At 33.0% G+C, this 22,493-nt stretch overlaps 1 protein-coding gene across 9 annotated transcripts in view; it reads left to right on the top strand.

The window, feature by feature from the left end:
- Dys (Dystrophin) overlaps positions 1-22,493 on the top strand; it is a 1,414,635-nt gene that overhangs the window by 468,495 nt on the left and 923,647 nt on the right. For all 9 annotated transcript variants that reach the window (XM_085956687.1, XM_085956682.1, XM_085956685.1 and 6 more), the window contains one exon: positions 14,365-14,470. In XM_085956687.1, coding sequence (XP_085812813.1) covers positions 14,365-14,470 — 106 coding nt within the window. The remainder of the gene's footprint in view (positions 1-14,364; positions 14,471-22,493) is intronic.

Genomic DNA, 22,493 nt, shown 5'->3' with positions numbered 1-22,493 from the left:
GAACGAGTAACAGATTAAATTTCAATGTATTACATATTTCATTAAAATGATTTTAATTAGGTTTCACAGAATACACCAATTTGTAACTTGTAAACTTATTATAGGGACGTAAACAAATCATTATGTATTGTAGTCAAGAGAAAATGATAAAATGAATGAAAATGAAAATGAACCGTAGGCCTTTTCATAGATAAATATAAACATAACTAAATTAGCATTTTGACCTCAGCTAGACATACTATTTACTACCTTAATTTAAATAACAAAGTTAGTAACATTTTCTTGACGGAATTTGAAATAGGTAGGTAGCGTAGTTTATCATAATCATCAGCAGGAATCGATCCACTGATGGATGAAGACCTATCCTAGATTCCTCCACGTTTCTCAGTCCCTTCGCTCTTACGTACATCCACCAAATTGTATGAGTTCGTCTATCTAGCTGGTTTTAGGGCGTCCATATGACCATTTAGTGTCCTTTGGGTACAACTGTATGACGGTATTTGTACAGCGGTTGTCCACTCGTTGAGTCTCTTCACTTTGCTTCTTTATCCATTGGTTTCTTGCCATGTATTTCTCATTTTCCGATTATTGTCGAACAAAAACTTTTTGTCCATATGTTAAATGTATACTAACCATCCCATCCAGTGCAGCTAAGAGCACTTCCGTTTTCAAAAGAGGAACGCCCCCAAATTTTTCATTTCATTTTACCCTACCGTGGTGTAAAATATATCAATTTATGTAATTTTGAGCTTTTTATAACAAAAATATGTCTAAAATGATCAGGAGTGATATTAGAATGATTATTAGTAAACTTTGGTTTATTGCAAAGAAGAAAAAGAGTCGCATTTAAAAAGAGCCGATACTTTATTTAAGCACGCCTGCCGTGGGCGTGTGCGTGTTGCCGCCATGATAGGTACGTCACTGATAAGTCTTCTATACGACTACAGCGACTCCCTGTTATCGCCGATTTATTGTTGTCCGATTATATACTCTTACATTAAGAGTCCATGTTTCAACCGCATGTTTGAGCACTGGTAGCACACATTGATTGAAAACTTTACGCTTAAGATATAAAGAGAGGTACATTTTAAAGATACTATTCAAATGCCCAAATGCACTCCATGCCAGTTTTGCCCTTTTAGCAGTTTTGCCCAAGTTATTTGTGTATGTTTTATAATTATGTAGTAAGTATATATATATAACAGTATAATGTTTAGAGAATTATTTTAGTATTTTCAAATGCAATATATAAACCCCTGAGGCATATTTTATCTCTAAAGTGAAATGGCGTAGCAATGTCACAAGCTATAATTTGAACTTTGTGATTTACTCCCCGTTTTATTCGTTTAATGTTGTTGGGGAACGAACGGGAATCTGGTATTAAAATGACTCGACAGGTTTTCACATAAATCTGAAAATATGACACGGATATTAAACAATGCAAGAGACAAAGGGGTAAAAGGGCAAAGTGGACCACTTATGGTTTAAACTAAATTATTTTATTATTTTAAAGAGAAATTTCTGGAATATTATATATTTTTCATAAACCACGCTTTTCTATACATACTTAATTAGTTGAACATATTATATTTTCTTCTAAAACATATAAAGCCCGGAAAATCTTTCAACCAATTCAAGTTGGTTCATTTTCGTCCAAAGTGTTGTTATTTATTTACATCATTCCATCACTCCTTTCTCTATATCTTGGCCTCGGAGTTTGAAGAAAATGTTACAGTTTCCCTTGATCCTGCAATTATTGCCATGTAAGCACTATAATGATAGCAATGTTGCGAGAAACATCATTTACATATGTCATGAAAATGGGTAGGTATATATTAAATCGTAAATTGTAATTGTTGGGTTGTCACCGAGTGCTCCTTTTTTCCTTGATGTTTCAGGCTCGTTGGTCGTAGATAAAGCTAGAGGGCCAAATCATTTGGCCTATACACCCCTGCCATTAGGTCCCGACGAAGACAAGGAAGAATGATGTATATAAATAATTACTTCATATTTAAAACACATCATAAGTTAAAGTACGTATGCATAAAAAATGAGGTGAGCACACGGTGCCTTAAGAGATGAGTAGTAGTATCCACGACCACTTTCGTAGCTGGCATCGTGTATACCATCGTCTTAGGTGAACGATTCACCAAAGAAACTGCATCTCTCGTATTAACTCTATGAAAAAGGTTTCAGGATCTTGACTATACGATAACAAACAACCGTGTAAGTCTCAAACAGCACATATTCACGTCAGGATTGTACTAACGTGGTACGCCCAACATCAAAATGATTATTTTAATAAATGTCATGTTGGGAACGTCTTAGATTTATAATTTGTAATGTTGGCTATATGCAAATAATATTGAATTTGAATTTATTCTCAATTCATCTGTAGATAGACAAATGAATTTTCCCAGTTAGGAATACGCTTTATATTAAGGCTATACTTCAGCTGGGGCTCGGTCTAAAACGATCGTGACTACGCGACGCGACGATTGTGCAGATGACGCGTGCAGAACAAAACATAATTTGTCCAAAAAAAGTCAACATGCGTCCATTTAATGTCATGTTTATTGTTCTATTACTAATAATAATAATATATTCATTGACATGTTTTCTTTTTCAAGTAAACGGGTAACGTTTTTTAGTCACCTTAACACGATTTGAGAATTAATTCCCCCGTCGCCATCGCAAAACAAATTGACGTGTTCACAGCTCGACTTTCGCTCTCCGATTGCCAGCCAGTCCGAAATTTCGTCGCTATAGTTGAAAATTATTTTCCGTATCACTGAAGTACCGTCTTAATTTTTACGTGAAAATATATTTACTACGTTCGATTAATTGTCCCATCGCTTAAACTTTTATAGCATTTTTAAACAGTCACTTTAAATGTGAGAAAGTACCTATGTTTATGACATGAAATGTATTTACTATTTTGGTTTATGGTGCTGCTTAAAATTTAGATGTATTTGTTTATCACTTTTATTGAAATAATATATATCTTACAATAATGATAAGTATCAAATTTTAATTTTTAATATCTGTCTAATAAAGATCGGGATGATAATAATATTATTATATCGTATGTAGATATTTGGCATAAAATTAATGGCAGTTGCTTACTTCATCCCTTTTAGTATTTCATTGTCGCTTACATCAACCCGAAACATCCCGAGTTTAACGACCGCCTTATCCCTAAACCAAACAAGCCGTAACTGTAACTACATACAGATATTATAAAAGGGCAATATTGTTCTAAGGAATCGAGCGGGGCCTACTAGAATGTAGCGTAAAGTTGTACGAAGAGTGATTCAAGACTCTGCAGTATGGCCGCGCGTGATCAGCTGTTGCAACGCGTTTATTGATCCCGGCGGGGAAAGTGAAAGGGAAGTGCCTCGTCCCCTCTTTTTCTAGACCCTGTACGCCCTGCGAACCCCCACCGGCTCCTCACTATCTAACCCCCCTGTTGAACCCCGAGCCATTTTGGCTACATAGCCACCCTGCTCGACAGGGGTGTCGGATTATCTGTCCCCTGGTGTTTTGTAGCCGTAATAATATAAGTATCCGTAATATTATAATCTTCAATCTCGATTACTTTTTAGTGAAACGCTAGTTAATCATTTTTATTAATTAACACCATTTAATTATAGGCGACTTCAGTTGAAATCATTTTTCTGTGAGTAATTTGGCAAAATTACGGACATACTTCTGGCTTGTTTAATCTTGGTATAGATCATTAGATATTTTAAGATAACTACAATTTTTTACAAGAATATACTACTGAAATTGTTCATATTTAAATGAAAGTGAACATAAGTTAATTAAAACAAATAAATGTCTGCTATCATTTGAATATGGATTCATTTCCAAAGACCATTATTGCAATAATACTGACAAAATAGCTATATATGTTGGAATACACGAGCTTCAAAACGAGGTCTATCACATGAAAAGCACTACCACATTTTCATATTATCTCTTTGTGAATATACGAACGTCAAAAAGTGGGCAATATTGGCAGCGTATGAGGGTTGTTTATTGCGACTGTAAGCTTGAAGGGATAGTAACTGTCGTAGCTATATATTCTTTTATCTCACAAAGGCGCGTCTCTCTCTATCACACGGGATGTACAGTAGTATGTTGTTCTGCTTTCGCGGGGTGACGACGCGCCTCGGTGAGATAAACTATCTATAATAGTAATTATACGGAAGTTTGTCTATTTATTCGGACAAACTATTTTTATTCTTATATTCTTGTAATAAAATAAATATAAATCTTTTAATAATGAATGTATATTATAATAGATACATACTAAATAATACTGTCACAATGGTGAAAGGAAGTACTTGGTGTTTAGTATTTCATCTAACTCAAACTGAGTCTTGAAGTGTAAAAATTCCTTGCACTAACGTAGATTAAAGTTGGTTAGGGACTCTGAAACTGTCATACAAGACATACAAATAATCAAGACGTTGATACAACAGATACGTAAATACGTCAAAATATATAGGCATAATATAATTTAAATGCAATAACAAAATTAAAATTAAATATTTTTAATTTACATTTTATAAGCCTCGTTTTATTTCTATCGTAGGAGGCCTCAAAATTAGTCATCGCCTCAGGCCTCCACGTACGTTAAACCACCACTGTACTAACAATTAATTCTAAATAATTAAATATAACCTTAAAGCAATACATTGTTTTGATTAGTGCGGGGACATTTGATTCGGGGACAAACTATTATTAACTGTTACACTGTGCCATCCTTGTGAGCTGGTAGTGGGATGCAATACCCTATCCTTGGGGTACGCGCGCGCACCTCACTTGGAGCTTTCCCAGTCGTCGCTTTCTTCGGCTGCCTTCGCGTGGTTTTTATTCGACTTGGGATTGTTTGGCACTTAAGAACTGGCCTGAGAGGTGGACGGTGAAAGGATCTTTATTATACACACAAAAGAAAATGTAAATGTGTGCTGACCTGATGCATTCGATCCAATACCCAATGCACCTTTTACCTTTACCCGTAGGTTACCTTTTAGGTACTGTAGATATAGTATCCAGATATATCGTGGGACATGCGTATTTATAAATCGTCACCATTTGAAATTGGAACATAGGGTAGTTTTAAATTGAAATTTATAATATGACTCCCTTACAAAATGTATGGTTGCCTAATACTTTTTCTCATTCGTCGTGGGATAGAAAAATACATATTAGCGATTTGTAGGTCAGGGTTCTACTTTTGACGAGATTAATCTTATTGTATTATGCCAATCAATGTTTCCAATGACTGTTTTATCTGAAGCCATGCGTTGGATATTAGTGACGTATACAATTTTGTTTTTATATCTTTTTATTGAGCAGAACTTACGTCTTTCGGCATATATTACGGTTCATATATTTTATGAAGACCATCCCTTCCCCTTTTTCAGTCCATAGTTCTTCGCTGCCACGTACATCCGTTGAACTTGTCGATCCAGCGGGTATTATGGTGTCCCTGTGGTCGTTTGCCCATTACTATTACATCTGCTTAGCGACATCTATCACATCGCGTAACTTTGTTTGCTTCCATTGGTTTATTTTCTGGTCTTTTAGCGTTATAACATACAACTTCCATTCCAAGTTGTGCTAATTGCAATTTTTAGATTTCTCTTATATCAAGGGTTCATCTTGCACATGTAGGTATACGTGAGTAGAGTTAGGTTTCGGGAAATTTCCGACGGGAATTCTCGAGAAATTTTCGAGATTTTCATTCCCGAATCTCGAGAATTAAAATTTTTAACATTTCGGGAAATCCCGGATCTCGAGAATCTTTCCTCGGGATTCGGGATTTCTTTATTATCAAATATTAATTGAAAAAACGATGTTCTATATGAAAAAAGTGGACAGAAAACAAAAAACGTTCAAAGACTGATCGGGGCATTCAACACAATTAAACCAACGTCGACACAAAATGAGCGCGATTTTTGCAACATCAGGTAATTTTGTGTGTCAAAAATGTACGCGATTGTCAGACGCAGCGATTGACAGTCTATGTTTTTTAAAATTCTATTTTAATAAGTAATGTTTTGAATTATTTTTGTTTTCCTGCTTCTATTTTGTTTGTCTTCTTACATAAATAAATAAAAATCATATTTTTTTGAATTTGTCTGTTTTTATCTTGATTTTAGGATTTTTACAATTTTTATTTAAAATTTACCGATATCTCGAGAATTTTCGAGAATGTTTTTTGTGGAAATCCCGAATCTCGACAATTCAAAATTTCGTCATTTCGGGAAATCCCGATTCTCGAGATTGTGAATTTTTCGGGAAATACCCAACTCTATACGTGAGTACTAGTAGCACACATTGGTTAGGCACTTTACGCATATGATAGGCACAAGAACAATGATTGAACTGTTTGTTTACGACTAGATTGGTTGTAGAACGATCTTGAGTGGTTTTCATCTAAATGATGGAGATTTTATGTAAATGAAGACCTGAATTATTTAAATCTCTGCATAATTATGTTTATGGAAAGATGTTGCATTTTCTCATTTATATTATGTCGTATAGTAGCATGTGCTATTAAATGAGGCATCGTGTAAAATAATCTAGACTTTCTAAGTGTATGCTGAAAATGAAATATATCATGGAAAGGCAATAATGCAAAACGCACGGTATTACGGACCATAAAGCGCGGCGATGGGAATATTTTGAACGTGTAATGCGTGTGGGGGAGAAGTGCTGCGGGCAGACGACGCATATCATGACTGAAGAATCAAAGGACAAGGTTTCATATAAGTGTAACTCATTCTTCCTGTCGACAGTATCAACGTTTGAGATTGCTTTGATGGTTGCCAACCTTCGTGGAGGAGACCCCTCTTAAAGAAGAAGATCGCTAAAATAGCCAGTCCACACAGAACACAAACATAGATATTATATACCTAACCCTTTTTGTTAGGTGTGATTATTTCAAATTATACACCATTATTAGCTTTGGGCACTTTTTGAAACTATTATTTTATTTTATTTAGTGCATACTTTAACAGTAATAGTTTACTGTTTAGATTAAATGCTTACAAGGGTAAGGGTGCGCGCAAGGAAATTAATCACTCTGCAATAGAGTTTAACCTAACACCATGACTGTTATAGTATGTGATTGAAATTTGGTAATCAAACAAATAACAAATTCACTAACGAATTTTGAAGACAATTAAAGATTATATCGTCTCTGTTCTGGCAGAACACACTAACTGGAGAATACAAGTTTTTGAGTAATTTGACTTTGAAGTTGTTAAAATGTTTGAAATGGTCTATCATGTGAGTTTATTAAGTAATCATAAAAAGGATGACTTTAAAATAAAGACTGCTTATTTATTAAGGTTTTCAGACGGTAAAGTTTGAAATAAGGAACATTTTGGTATAACTAACTCAATATGACATTTTTTCGAATTAGTGTCTTCTGCCAGAACAGTAACGATATTAAAAAAACCTCTCTTATTAATTATATTATAATTATTAATTCAAAATATTATATATAAATAGAAATACCTGACGTGTGTCGATAAACAGGCTATGCATAACCTAACATAACAAATAATCCAGTATGTCGGCTATTTTCAAAATTTGTTTGATGCTGGCTTCCCGTAAACCGACAAGAAACCATAATGTGCTTAATACGGACCAGTTTATAAAATATGTAGTATTACACATTAAAAGATTTTATAAAATATTCTACATAAAACATTATTTTGTCAAAGGTCTTTAATAGTGTGATATTACACCTTAAAAGATTTTATAAAATATTCTTCATAAAAGATTATTTTGTCAAAGTACTTTAGTAGTGTGATATTACACATTAAAAGATTTTATAAAATATTCTTCATAAAAGATGATTTCGTCAAAGATCTTTAATAGTGTGATATTACACCTTAAAAGATTTTATAAAACATTCTTCATAAAAGATTGTTTTTTCAAAGATCTTTAATAGTGTGATATTACAGCTTAAAAGATTTTATAAAATATTCTTCATAAAAGATTATTTTGTGAAAGTACTTTAGTAGTGTGATATTACACATTGAAAGATTTTATAAAATATTCTTCATAAAAGATTATTTTGTCAAAGATCTTTAGTAGTGTGATATTACCTTAAAAGATATTATAAAAGATTATTTTGCCAAAGATCTTTAATAGTGTGATATTAAAAGATTTTATAAAATATTCTTCATAAAAGATTATTTTGTGAAAGTACTTTAGTAGTGTGATATTACACATTGAAAGATTTTATAAAATATTCTTCATAAAAGATTATTTTGTCAAAGATCTTTAGTAGTGTGATATTACCTTAAAAGATATTATAAAAGATTATTTTGCCAAAGATCTTTAATAGTGTGATATTAAAAGATTTTATAAAATATTCTTCATAAAAGATTATTTTGTGAAAGTACTTTAGTAGTGTGATATTACACATTGAAAGATTTTATAAAATATTCTTTATAAAAGATTATTTTGTCAAATTTATTTAATAGTGTGATATTACCTTAAAAGATATTATAAAAGATTATTTTTCCAAAGATCTTTAATAGTGTGATATTACACCTTAAAAGATTTTATAAAATATTTTTCATAAAAGATTATTTTGTCAAAGATTTTTAATAGTGTGATACCGGCCTAAAAGAAAAGTTAAGGAGGTTTTATATTTATTTTATTATGCGTATAATTTAATACTATTATGCAAAAGAAGTACAACTGCAGTGCGACAAAATTTGTTTATTTAAATAAAAGAAATCACGCGCGCAACGGCCTCAACAAATACGTGATAGACCTACGTTTACGTATTAAGGAGTGTTTCATTATAACACATGTAGGTGGCTGGCAGACCACTGCAATACACCCTAAGGGGTAATGTGTGGTGACTTTTTTCACGATTCTTAACCCTCTTGAATATGAAATTAACCTATTTATTTATGTTTCACGGCTGTAAGGGGTTTGTATTTTTTTATTTGTTGACACTTATTGCAAAATCACAAATAAAATGGTAATATATTAAAAAAAAAACTCATTATATTATTAATAATATACCTAATTTGAAAACATTTCATGCACACTAGAAAACATCCTGTTGTAGAAAAAAATACGACACCCAACGGGACTTGAACCTGTATCTGCTGGATTCGCGCCAGTATGTTTTACAAATTAAACTACGGTTGCCCTAGATAATTACGAAGATTTTTTTAAACAAAATCATTCGTTTTGAAGCTTTATTAGATATATCTAAAAAAAATCGTATGACTGATATAGTTTAGTGTAAAATAATTATGTCGGATCTTATCAGCCTATCACCACCCTTCGGTTTTGATATCTCATATCACCTAATATGGAGTTACACTTGAGTGATGGTAAAACAAATTTATAATATAGTTTTAGCAACACTAATTATATTAAAAATTTAAGTACGAAATATAACCATTATTCACCATTATTGCTATATGTAAGTGATACTTACCATTCCAGAGTTAGAAAAAAAATACACACCGAGCGGTAAAAAAATAAATATAAGTAAAGTTGGTCCTGGAATACTTGAGGATCCAATTTCATTCCGTGCCGTAGACTTGCGAAGCGTAAAATTGACTTCTTTACTCGTTTTAGAATTGCCTGGAAACGTTTGGGATATTTTATGTTTTATCTTCTTTCATTTGAATGCTCCTTTTTCATACGGCGTCTGTACAACATCGATACATATTTATCTACGCGTAGGGGAGAATACTTTTAACGTGATGACAACCCCTAAAAAATGATTTTCTTTCGTACTTGCCGTAGTTGGGCGACATTGTTAACCATCGAAATATAGCATTCGGCACTGGACTCACATTTTGACCAGTCTAAATACATACTGAACAGTAGCGAAGGGTGGAAGTAAGCTGTTAGGATCCGCCATAAATAGTAGGTACGCATTAAACTTTGTTAGTCATACGTATTTGTTTTTATTGAACTAATACTACAATTTACGGATGGTGTTGGTTAGTTTTGAACAATTAATTAATTAATTTATTAAAAAACATTTTTTAATACTTTTAGCCATCTTTAAGTAGAATTGAATTCATTTTCAGTTAATTCTGTTTTGTATGAAAAGTTATTTCGACACCATTATTGGTTGCTAGGGGTCTGGGGCCCTAGCAACTAAATTATTGATATATACGTGTGTTCCTATGGAATTCAATATGACATGTTAAGTACATTTTTTTTGATCGTTTAAGCTAGTCAAGTCAAGTTTATATGATTCAACAGAATTTAAAAACGTTGTTATATAAAAAGTTATTTTTATCTTGTAATTGTTTTCTAGTGTTTATATACATGAGATATTTCAAATGATGTATATTCAGTATATAGAATGTTACATTCTCAAATCTTGTGTCTTATTCGTTGAATAAAAGAAATAGTTATATATATATATATATATATACATCCTTCAACAAGACACACTATAGTCGGTCTGCGACATGAAATTATTGTAAAATTCGATGGTATTGCGCGTTATTGCTCATACTTCGAATGTAACATGGTAAAATGATGATTTTTGCCTATCGCAATAAATAGTATCTAATAATAATATTTTGAACGAAATATGCAATCTAAAATCTTCATTTACAACGAACAGGTACAGCAGTGCATTCGAAGATAATCAATAACTAGCATACCATCGTAATTCACAATAGGTAGTACCACGGTCTGAATAACGTCAGGCATTGTTATATTACACGTTTTTAGCAAGTATTTAATCTATTTTAAAGGTATTGGGAAATTTTCAGTGTGTAGAATCAAAGTTATCCACCTGGACTCTACATTTTTAGACTAGACATTTTTATGCATTTAATAAAATGTGATATAGGCGATGAATGCATTCTGAGGTTTTCTTTCATATTTCAATTAATTTATATTATATTTTAATTATATACATATAAGGACTACTCACTGGTTGTTTAAGTTGCTTGTTAAGTGCTTGGAGCCAACGTATGGATTTAAGAGGTTGAAAGAAGTAAGAAGAGAAGAGAGTGAGAAAAACATCTATTTTTCGTAAAAACAAAAAAATCTGTGTGTGTACTTATGTACGCGCGTTAGAAGTTATACTTCTTTGGCGTAACAAAACAAAAATAAAACTTGTGATAAACTAGATTCTTTGACTAGCTCTTAATTAATTATCTTGTTATATTATACACTCAAGAAAAAGGACCGCTTACTGGAACGCCGTTGGCTTATTTCTATATACTTTTACTTATATTACTAAATTATATGATTTTTTCTCGTTGTTTTTATTTTTAAAGTACCAACTGTCACTCGTTGAACTCGTTGAAACAGGCATTTAATCGTATGTTTACGTGAGGAATTGCAAATGGCCGACAATAATAAATTCTCTGCTTAGGCAACGAAACAATTCTAAACTATAATATTATACTGTATAACCGTCACGATTGCAGTATCATACTGTGGCGTAGAGGTAGTGCGTTCGGCTGATAACCGAACAATCGGTGGTTCGAATCCAAACGAGTGCGTTTTTTTTCGTGTGAAAAAATAAATTATGTGTTACATGTCACACGCCGAAAATACACTCTGATCTGATTTCCCAAATGGGTCAAAATAAGTATAACTTCAAAAATTGTTAATACAATCTACACTAAGTGAAGATTATAGTAGGATCAAACATAGTGATCTGATGTAATTATAATATTTAGATTTCATTACCTACGCTTTCCGTTTTGAAAAATCTTCCACGATAGGATGCATGAGCTAGCAAATGAAAGCCGCCGAATAAGTGTGATTATTAAGGTCTCGAAGACAAAAGTAATGATAAAATGCTTTAGTTTAATTTTTTTTTGAATTGCCAACGTTTGTTCTTTCTTCTTCTTTCTTCGAGGTTTCGGGCTCGCTTTAGGCACCATTTTCAAAATACTGTTTTCATCAGAAAGGTGGAGGAATAACGCGATGACAAGCTAAACATCTATTACAATAAAAAGCAACCACGAAAGCGCGCCAATCATTAGTCATTTAAACTGTTTTGCTGACCCAGAAACGATCCTCATCTGCCATCAATATCTGGTTAACAATAAATTAGTACGTCTATCTCGGTCTTCAAAATGTCCATTGACATTTCGAGTGCTTAAAGTCAAACAACGTTATCTACAAAAGTGTTTTTATTTGAGATATCATTATTTTACATTTCCGGCTACATGATAGTTAGTCAAACAATGTTATGTCAATCTTTTCTAATTTATTAACCCTTATCCTTAATAACCCTTGTTTTCATATTTTTTTTAAAACTATTCCTATAAATTTTAACATCATCATAAGCATGATAAATAAATGTACAATACACAGTAAATTATAAAATATGACCATTAGGTTCTAAATAAACATTTCCTTTGTTGAGTTACAAGAATCTAAAATAACGATTTTTGGCTCTCTTGTAAAGTTGCACTATTGTAGATAGCCTAGTTTGACATTAAGACCTCGATTTGTGCGCTTGTATAGTATATTCAACATTAATGTAGCATTGTGTTAAAAACATACTACTGTCTAAATTCTAATGCATTTAAGTTTTGTACTATTCCATTTGAGTCGTTTTTTTTTTGCGATCCGGGTTTCGCCTTTCGGCATCTTCAGGCACATTGTACACTCACCAAAAGGCAAATACACACTGACAACAAATACAATTAACTCTAACTTATATAACAAATAAATACAATAAAGTAGGTAAAAACTTACCTATTAAGTCAATAAAAAAATATATAACAAACATATTATGAATAGTTGAAGTGTTCGTAAAAAACCCCTACCTTATTATCAAAAAAAAAGTGCCCACCACCACCCGTCATATATGCACAACCGTGGATATGCACGGCCGCTTTCTATGACGCTTTAAACGTGTCTGAAAGAAGTGATTTTAAGTGCTCATTCCGTCCCGAGACGGAGCCGCACGGGACTGATGCTGCAACCATGCACCGTAGTGCTTAAAGAAGAAAGTTAAGAAAGAAAATGTTTGTTTTTGGACTGGCTCTGCTGTCCGCTGACGTTAAGCGCTTTGTGTATCCGCATAATATACACTCGATAAGCATATTATATAAATCGTCAAAACCTAATAATACATCATTAGTAATTATAAACAATATAAATACTACACGCAAGATGTGTAAAATCGTCCATTCTGGGAACAATGGTAACGTATTGGAAATTAATGGAGTGTTAACTAATGGACTAATGAGATATATAAATTATTACGATATCAATCTTTAAAAGTTATTAGTTAAACAAATAATATTCTTATATTATGATGACTACTTCTTTTCATATAAATAATATTATATTTACTAGCGTTGGTTATTTACGTAATATGCATGTGAAACATAGAGCCGTAATTTAAGATAAATCTAAAAACTACAATTAGCGCAATGTCTATGCTACGCAGAAAGTGGAATGACCACAAAATTCCACATGGATACATGATAGGAGTCGTCAAGTCGGTGCATGAAGACCCACAGAGTATTAAAACCCACTGGATCGACGAATCCATTAAAATGAAGCTAAATCAAGGAACCTAAAAGACAAGAAAGAACCAAGACATACCTAAATTCAGCAGTAAATTGACTTCAACTGATACTTATGCTAATATTTTGAATTAACCTGGACGGTATGTCTATAGTGGAAAGTCACCGCAAAAGTAGAGCAAATTATTACGAGTAGTTACGAAGCGCTGGAGATTTTTTTATTTCCACAGTGTTCGCGAAATGAAGTACGTGTTGGATTTTCACCTAGAATGCACGATGCAGTTTATAATTTTGCATAATGGCTACGGAACTGCAATTAAAATTTTACACCACATGCAGTTAAATTTTCACTAAGTAAAACCGTCCACAATATAAAAAAGCTTTAGACGTCTTTCGTTGAGATAATTTAGATTTAATAATAAATGAGCTTGTGAGATCCTTTTTGATGAATGATTTTAATTAAGAATTGGACTTCTTTTGATTGCATTTTATTCTCGACTGATTTTCCACTATCTTGACGTTATGCAATACTCATGTATCGTCCTTATTATATAATATAGTTTTATAACTGGGTTGATATGTATAAGTAGCCGAGTATGTTGGTTTTTCAGAGAATCAGATCTTAATCTCGGAACCCAACCCCATTAAAATAAACATTACCGAAAAAATAGTTCTAATAACTCCACTCTGTAGCGATAAGCTGTCGTTTTGTTTCTGTGCATGTATTTGTGATATCGCCTACACTCACCACTTAAATTAATGAATGAATGAATATATCAATCAAATTAAATATCGCTAATCTGAATTCAATTATAATATCGTTGTTTAAATTATTTTCCAGAACGTTCTGCGTGAGTTAGAGCAGAAAAAACCGCAACTAGACGAGCTCGTGCACACAGCTGAAAATCTCAAGGGTGCCGACAACCGCCAACAACTGCATGGAAAGGGTAAGTCGCATACTAATTGTAACAAAATTAATGCACTACACAATAACGATCACCGACGAAATAATAAAAGATGTTTAAACTATGGTAATATTACATTATGTTGACTACGGCTTTCAATTCGTTTTCTCATGTCGATTTGAGTGTATGTATAACAGTAATAACTGACTTCATCTTTAACTATTCCTCAAAAATGGACCAACCATATTGATAAATTGTTTTTAACAAATAAACTGGAGCATAGCTGTTAGTTTTTAAACGTAGACCTATGACCATGGCTACAATAAATTAAAACCATGATTATTGTAGATTATACTATAAGTTGGTAAGTCGATATTTTAAGTATTTAGAGTTAACAACGGATTATGTGTATATAATTTATAAATATGTACTCTAGAAAAGGAATTTAAGGTCATCCAATATACAAAACATGCACATACCGCACAAAGAAATTAGCATTATGCCTGATTTTCGAGGGCAAGTTAAACTTAAAATTGAAATAACTCCATAACATGATTTAGAGACCACACGACTTTCTTTAGATATTCCTAGTTTATGGGGCACTAACCCCACGACATTAGTTATACTTGATTTTGCTATGGGAACTTGTACGTTCAGATGCAGGTTTGCATTGATTCACACTGTAGGGAGACGCAGTTGCTTCGCTAGTCGACGGCTCCACTGGTGAGCTCGGGCGCGACAGTCAACCGGGCCCTTGACACTCTTCTTAATCTAAATCTTGCACTCTCGATTACCTCTCTTCGTAAGTACTGGTAACTTAAGCGGTCTCGATGTTAATTTTCTTCAAATTTCCTGGGAATGTTTGATATTTTCACTGTTGCAAACTGGGCCTCGTAACTCTCAGATAAATCATATTATCCACTGATGCCGTTGTCTTTATGTATAGAAAAAAGCTCGCGTCCATATCTACCGGACCCGGAAATTTTCGGTTTTTTTCCGGGCCGTAATTAATCTAATATTTTCAGCCATCTATTGATTTTTTCGAAAAACTTTTCATGCAGTCAAGTAAGCACAGATTCAAACCACTCTTCTGCATCGTTTGTTAGTAGATACTACTACTATCGACTGGAAAACTTGCCGGTACTGATTGGGTTAAGTCACACTGACGCAATCAACTCTGACTCATACCGCAGCGACTCGTCAATATCGTTAAATGTAACCAATTTATGCACCCCCGGTTTTGCAGTCTTGCAGCACCAGTCTACATATTGTTAGGAAGTGACATAATATGTCCTTTATCAATTGTAACATAAATACTTAATGCAGCTCTTATAGTTTTAATCGTGCAGTAACTGTTTTAAATCTTTATTTAGTGGGAAATCTGAATCTCCGTATATCAGTAGCGAGGGGTGGAGGTAGGCTGCTAAATAGTGCACGTTAGCCATACGAAATTGTTTTTATTGAACTAAGACTGCAGTTTACAGATGTTGGTTAGTTTAAAAAAATAATTAAACCCTGCCTTAACCAAACCATAATAGTTTTGGTTTATTTTGGGCGATATGAAAAAATTGTGCACACTTTTTCATTCATATTTTTTTGTTTTCGTTGGAATTATAATATATATTACACATATTGTTGGTTCTTTTTATTAAAATCAATTAATCCTGGCTATAAGAGATAAAAAATATTATTATATCTATAAAATATCCAAAGTTAGGTATGTATTATTTAAATTCATAATTTTAGATATTTTATAGATAGACGAGTATTTTTTGATTATTTAATATTATTGCTTGGTTTCGCAAGTTTTAATTTAATTTTAAAAACGTACTAACGCCATCTGTAAATTGTAGTATTATTTCAATGAAAAAAAATACGTATAACTGAGTCTGCACTATTTATGTTGGATCTTAACAGCCTACCTCCACCCTTCGCCACTGCCGTATATACCACATCACTTAGAGTTAGGGTAGGACGTAGTTCCGGTTCTAAATAATAATAAATCTCTAAATATGGCTTAGTTAGTTGATCGTTTGTGAATATTTGTCCCAGTGTTAAATTTTCCAAGAACCGGAAGGAATGCTGATTTGCTTTATTTACGTTAATTGATTACAAACATGTTGTTTGGTATTCATTATATTAATGTAAATAACATTAAATATTCCTCTGTTGTATCTCAACTACTTCCCACGACAGTCACGTGATCCGTAGATAAATTGAGTGAAAGACAAACACACATAATAAATATTTCTTTCGCTCAATCATATTAAGAGAGACTACACATTATTTAGGGGCTCCCGGAAATTAGTTTCCCAGTAATATTCTATTTTCCGAGAGAGTGTACCTACCTTTCGCTGATGTTAAGTTGCCGTCGTTGTCGAAGCGTTTTCCGCTTTTCCAGAAAAGAAAACATCTTCGAGCGTTAAACTTTCCCCAATAATCACTCCCACGACATTATTCAATTTTCGATGTTATCTCAGTATTCATACAACCTTTTCAACGTTCGAAATTTAAATCGCGTCAGCCAGGAAATACAGTTATGCAGTATTTTGTTAGAAATAATGATTTTATGATCTTTTCGTTCTTATTTGGTATGTAAATGAGAATTAACTGTATTTTGAGTCAGTGTGCATTTGGCATTGGTGAGTGTGCCTGTGCCTGAATATGATGAAAGACGAAAGCCGGCTCACAAATAATTACTCAAATAAAATAGTACAAAGCTTAAATCAATAACAATTTAAATTCAAATTCCATCAAATACCCTTGTTGTTGATAGTATTAATTTTAAAATCATATAATTTCAGTGTTACTTTTGAATATATCGTTGGTGTTTTGTAAAAAGAGCGAATTAACCAAAATGGAGGAGGAATTTACAGGAGGAGGATTTTTAACTTTTGACATGTATTTGTTTATTACCTGTGGATGATTATAAATATCTAACAGGTTTATAATAAAGCTTAGAAAGAATACTGTCATTATAATAGGCATTGTTATATAATATTTTAAAAGGCCTAATATGTCACATTCGCTTTTTATTCGTAATACTAAATGGATATTCACCCTTACGATTATCGTTTTTAAGTACTTTCCTGTGGAAATACAAATTCGCCGTTTTTACACAACAAAGATAGTGTGATACATATTGTATTTTCATTAAAATCTCGATTTCGCCAAAATGGTTGATTCGCCCTTTTTACAAAACACCGACGATATGTATATACTTTTTTATAATACTATGTATATCACTCAGTATTTAGTTTGGTTATATGAAGCGATTTATCACGATATATCACGAGTCGTAAAATATTTATTGTATCCGGTGAATGCTAAATGATTTACTGAAAATATCATGAAATATACGTTAAAACCCTTGAAACTGTGTAATGTACTCTTATATATATTGGAGGGCTTTATTGAAGAATATATTATTTTAGCTTTTCCACTAATTGTGCGTTTAACGTTTCCCACGTACAAAACATACAAAAACAAAATTGCTAACAGCAGTTGGAGTTTGTACAATATATATTACTCCGTCGATAAATGAGGCTTTATTAATTTCATTAAAAGCCTTTACAGCTGTTTTTGGCAGTTGAGAAACGTTATATTCGTACGGCCGCAGCAAAAAATGAAATTGCGAAAAAGCAGAAGTAATTAACGCGTGTTTTAAAGCATATGAAAGTGGTTTTTCGCGATGGTTTTTACGCACGGTGTGTATCGCAGTAGGTTTTTCGTAATTACTTCCCTCAAAGGTCGAATCGGTCTGGCTACCCCTACAGGGGCGCATAGCTTTATTCGACATCTTTCGAGAAAAGAAATAATCATGCCTACGCACGTTTCGTCTTTATTTGGTCAAATTGAATGTGCGTAATATTTGTCGTTATTTATCTTGTCTCCTATAAATATAAGATAAGGGATTTTTTAGCATCATTTGATATGATGAGACCCAATGATAGTAGTGTACTTACTAGTAATGAACCAATAGGAGTAGCACCAGTTAAATAATCAGAGCAACATCTGGAGTTTATATAATATCAGATTTTTAATAAACCATTTATTTTACTCAACGAATAGTTCACAAGACTTTAAGAATTTAACATTCTATATATTGAACATACATAACTTGAAAACACCTCGGTATTTCAACCCGTATTGCCACTGGTATTGCGCCAACTGTGCATGAACCAATTATGCTACGAGTCTCCCATGTAATTACGACAATTTATACTAGTAGGTCATACATGAAATGCTTATCAAATTGCGTATTATTGACTATCGGTTATTGTGCATTAAATCAAGGAATATTAATTACCTTAATTACTAACCGACGCCCGGCTTCAAATCCTGTCGAGCATCGTATTTTTTTCTAATATGATTTTTTCTAGTGGCTATATATCTGAGGTGTTTTCAAGTTATGTATGTTCAATATCAGATTTATTTAATTTAAAAAAAAAACATAAATTAAGTTGAAATATAATTTACCTTAATTTATCACTAAGTAGATTGCCTCCTGATCGGTAGAATTTTAATAATAATTATTTAATTAATAATATGAAATAATTAATTATAGACGCATAGATCTTAGGAGACCTGAGTTCATGTCTCACTAGGTCCAACCTTTATTCAAGATTTTTTAACTGTATGTTACTGAAGTTTTATTTTCTTCTATAATAAAGTATTTAAAATTATTAAATCTCTCATCAGTATTGACCAAAACAATAATAACATATTAATTAGTTCGTACTTCACCAGAAGTCGAACCCGGAGCTCCTGGATTATCTAACGCACTGGTCTACGGGGGCCATCGGCAAACTAACGACTCACCATCATTCATTATATTTATTACAATATTACGAGGTCGGACCTGTCAACTATGTTGCTGTTGAGGTTGCGATAAATCTTTTGCTGCTATTTTCAAATCATAGATCTATTAATTGTCAACCACCGCAATGTTGGCTTCTAAACAGTCCTCCAATCGGTTTGTAATGTTAAAAAACCTGATCGTCGATCTAAGTTTGTTCGTTGGACATGACCAGTCCTTATTGGTCAGGGTATTTTAATCAAATCAAATCAAATTTATTTATTTTATATATAATGAACATAACAAATTATAAATTCAAAGCGTTCACGACATGATCGATGATTGATTCGTATGTTTATGTTGACTCCAGTTAATTAATATTACAGTGAAACCCCGCGCGGTATAGTTGTTTTGGGTCACCCGGTTCGTACACTCTCGCACTTTATGACACAGTTTTATGGATTATATGTGAGTGTGTATGGATGATGATGATAGATTATGAATGAGTCTGTATCTATTGAGTCAATCACTTAAGCGACGGAAAGCTATTAGAAGCCCGCACGCGTCCGCTGTCGAGATGCAACTGCATGTTTTTTGCAACACCGTCTCTCCTGACCCGTAATTACTTATTGATTGTCTTGTAACAATAACACTGGGGATTAGGAGGTGGGTGAAGAGATAAGGAGTGGAATGGGACTATAAACGGCACAACCATTGTTTTTATGGGTGTTTGGCGGGACTTTCAAAAATGAACGATCTGTGCGGGAAAACGATTTATGCCAGAACGGTAGATCAGGGTTCCACTGTAGTTGACTTCTTAGTCGTCTTGTGAGCTCCACACTGCATCTTCATTTTTAGCTATACATAATATCGCCCACGAAATATTTTTAGTAAAAAAACTTATTTTAAAACATGTCTGAAACAAACGAATATAAAACCCATTATTTGAACAAAGAGACTATCATTTCGGTTATGATAATTACAGTTTGGAAAAGTTGTGGGTTTATTTGTGTTCCAGTCCTTATGCCGCCACGACAATAATTATTTTAATTTGTCTCACACGTTGCGCGAAAGTTAAGCCGTCCGCAAAAGGGTCGAAAGCCGCAATTCCGGCACCCCTGCTTGCGTCTCAAAGAATGCGCTCGCAGTGGAGCGGAGCGGCGACTGCCAGAAACTCGTCCGTCCGTCGCCTTGATGATTAAATGGTGATTAATAGTTACATGTCTCTGTATATATATAAGTATACATATTTTACCATTATCTTTATCCAACATGCTCTTGATACCAAGCAACAGGTAGATTCAATATATTATAATACTTATCATAATTATGTAATTTGATACAAACTTTTGTAAGATCCACACTTTCAAATTGAAGGACTACGTTATCACGGTCAGTTACTACAATGGCTTCTTAGTTATTTCAGTGAATGCAAACTGGCAGCCAAATAGGTATATATTTCATAAATCAGTTTTCTTTCATGCTATATTTGGAGTTTCTCAATAATCTCAATTTAGGTCATCTGCTATGTTTGTTATTCATCGATGATACGGATAACGGATGTTTTTAAGGGCGTTAGTGTTCCCTTTTCGTTGATAATATGAAGATTTTCAATTGAATTTCCAGTTTTGAGGATACTGAAAATAGATTAAATATTAGTAGCGGAGCACACTGCAAGAAGCTGAGCGATGCGCGCACAGCAGAGGGGGCCTAGGGGGCACTTGCTTTGCACATTACGCTGTGCTCAAATCAAGTGCTTTCTATCTATTCTATAACACGACACTTAAAATCGTTATTTTTTCTTCATTAGCTTTCTCCGTAAAAAAATACCGAATCGTATTTGACCCTTTCATTGATGAAATTCCTACACCAGTAGAAACTATTTTTTTTAATCAGATATTCACTGTAAATCCTACATAACTCATAAAATGCTTACTTTTATCATGCGATGATGTAGTGTTACTTATAATATTTACGTTCAACAATTTTGGGATAAGTAGTACAATTGTTTATATAGCCTTATGGTTCAGCTGAAAAGGCGTATTATTGTCTCGGGTTATTATCGGTCAAAGTAATGTAAAAATGACATCAAGTTATGACAAATTCTTTGAAAGCTTTGTTACATATACAGACAAGAAACATCTGATAGTATTTATTTATCTCCATCTTAAAATCACACATTTTAGTCGCAACTTCCAGCCGCGTAGCTGCACTTTGTACGCACACTAACCGAAAAAATCTCCACATTAGCAGATACTTCAGAATATACTTTCGGGCTGTAAATAAAAAGTACACCTATCGGAAGAAAGAGCGTGCAAAAAAGCCATTGGGAGCTTTCGTAATGGCTGCAACCAATCACGGGCCATCAGCGTCAGACACGAAGCCTTTTATCTTTAGCGGCGTAACGGAAATGGATTAAGCGTAAATGAAATCGTTACGTTGAGGCGTGCTTTCGTTATTATTCAAACTGGCGACTATCTCTTCATCGGAGCTTTTTTTCGATTTCATCAAATTTTTCGATCACAAGCTTGATTGCGTCGATAGCATTTGGATAAGGCTACCCATTCAGCCGGGTGAGATTATCCAGTTTGCCATTTTTTAATTAAAATTTATTGTATTGGCATATCCAATGCTTACACCGTATACAATTCTTTTTCATTCCTCACATTTTACACGACGATATATATATAGGTATATAATTTAAATTGCTAAATTTATATAATATTCCTGAGATATGCAATATTTACTAAACCAGTGAAAATTGAAAAATGAATACACTACCTAATGTCCTAATCATTATTATATAATATGATATAATATACTTGAACACACATAACATATATATATATATATATATATAGATATAGGTACACACTAGAAAAAATCATATTTCGTCGAGTTTCGTATTTTTTTCAAATATGATTTTTTCTAGTGGGTATATAATATATATCTGAGGTGTTATCAAGCTTTGTATGTTCAATATATCGTCTCTGTTCTGGCAGAACACACTAACTGGAGAATACTAGTTTGAGTAATTTGACTCTGAAGTTGTTAAAATGTTTGAAATGGTCTATCATGTGAGTTTATTGAGTAATCGTAACTTTAAAATAAAGACTGTTTTTTCTTGTGAACTATTCATTGAATAAAACTAATGGCTTATTAAAAAATAATGTTATACTTCTTTACAAATTGTTTTTTTCTTGAATGTCACTCAATTATTGTCTTTCGTTATACCTTGCATCAGGGGCCGATAGAGAAATTAAGTAG

This window comes from Rhyacophila brunnea, unplaced genomic scaffold (assembly GCF_057557595.1).
Source record: "Rhyacophila brunnea isolate RB1 unplaced genomic scaffold, BYU_Rbru_1.0 scaffold_6, whole genome shotgun sequence".
In the NCBI taxonomy this organism is placed as follows: Eukaryota; Metazoa; Arthropoda; class Insecta; order Trichoptera; family Rhyacophilidae; genus Rhyacophila; species Rhyacophila brunnea.
This window is presented reverse-complemented; position numbering and strand designations above follow the sequence as displayed.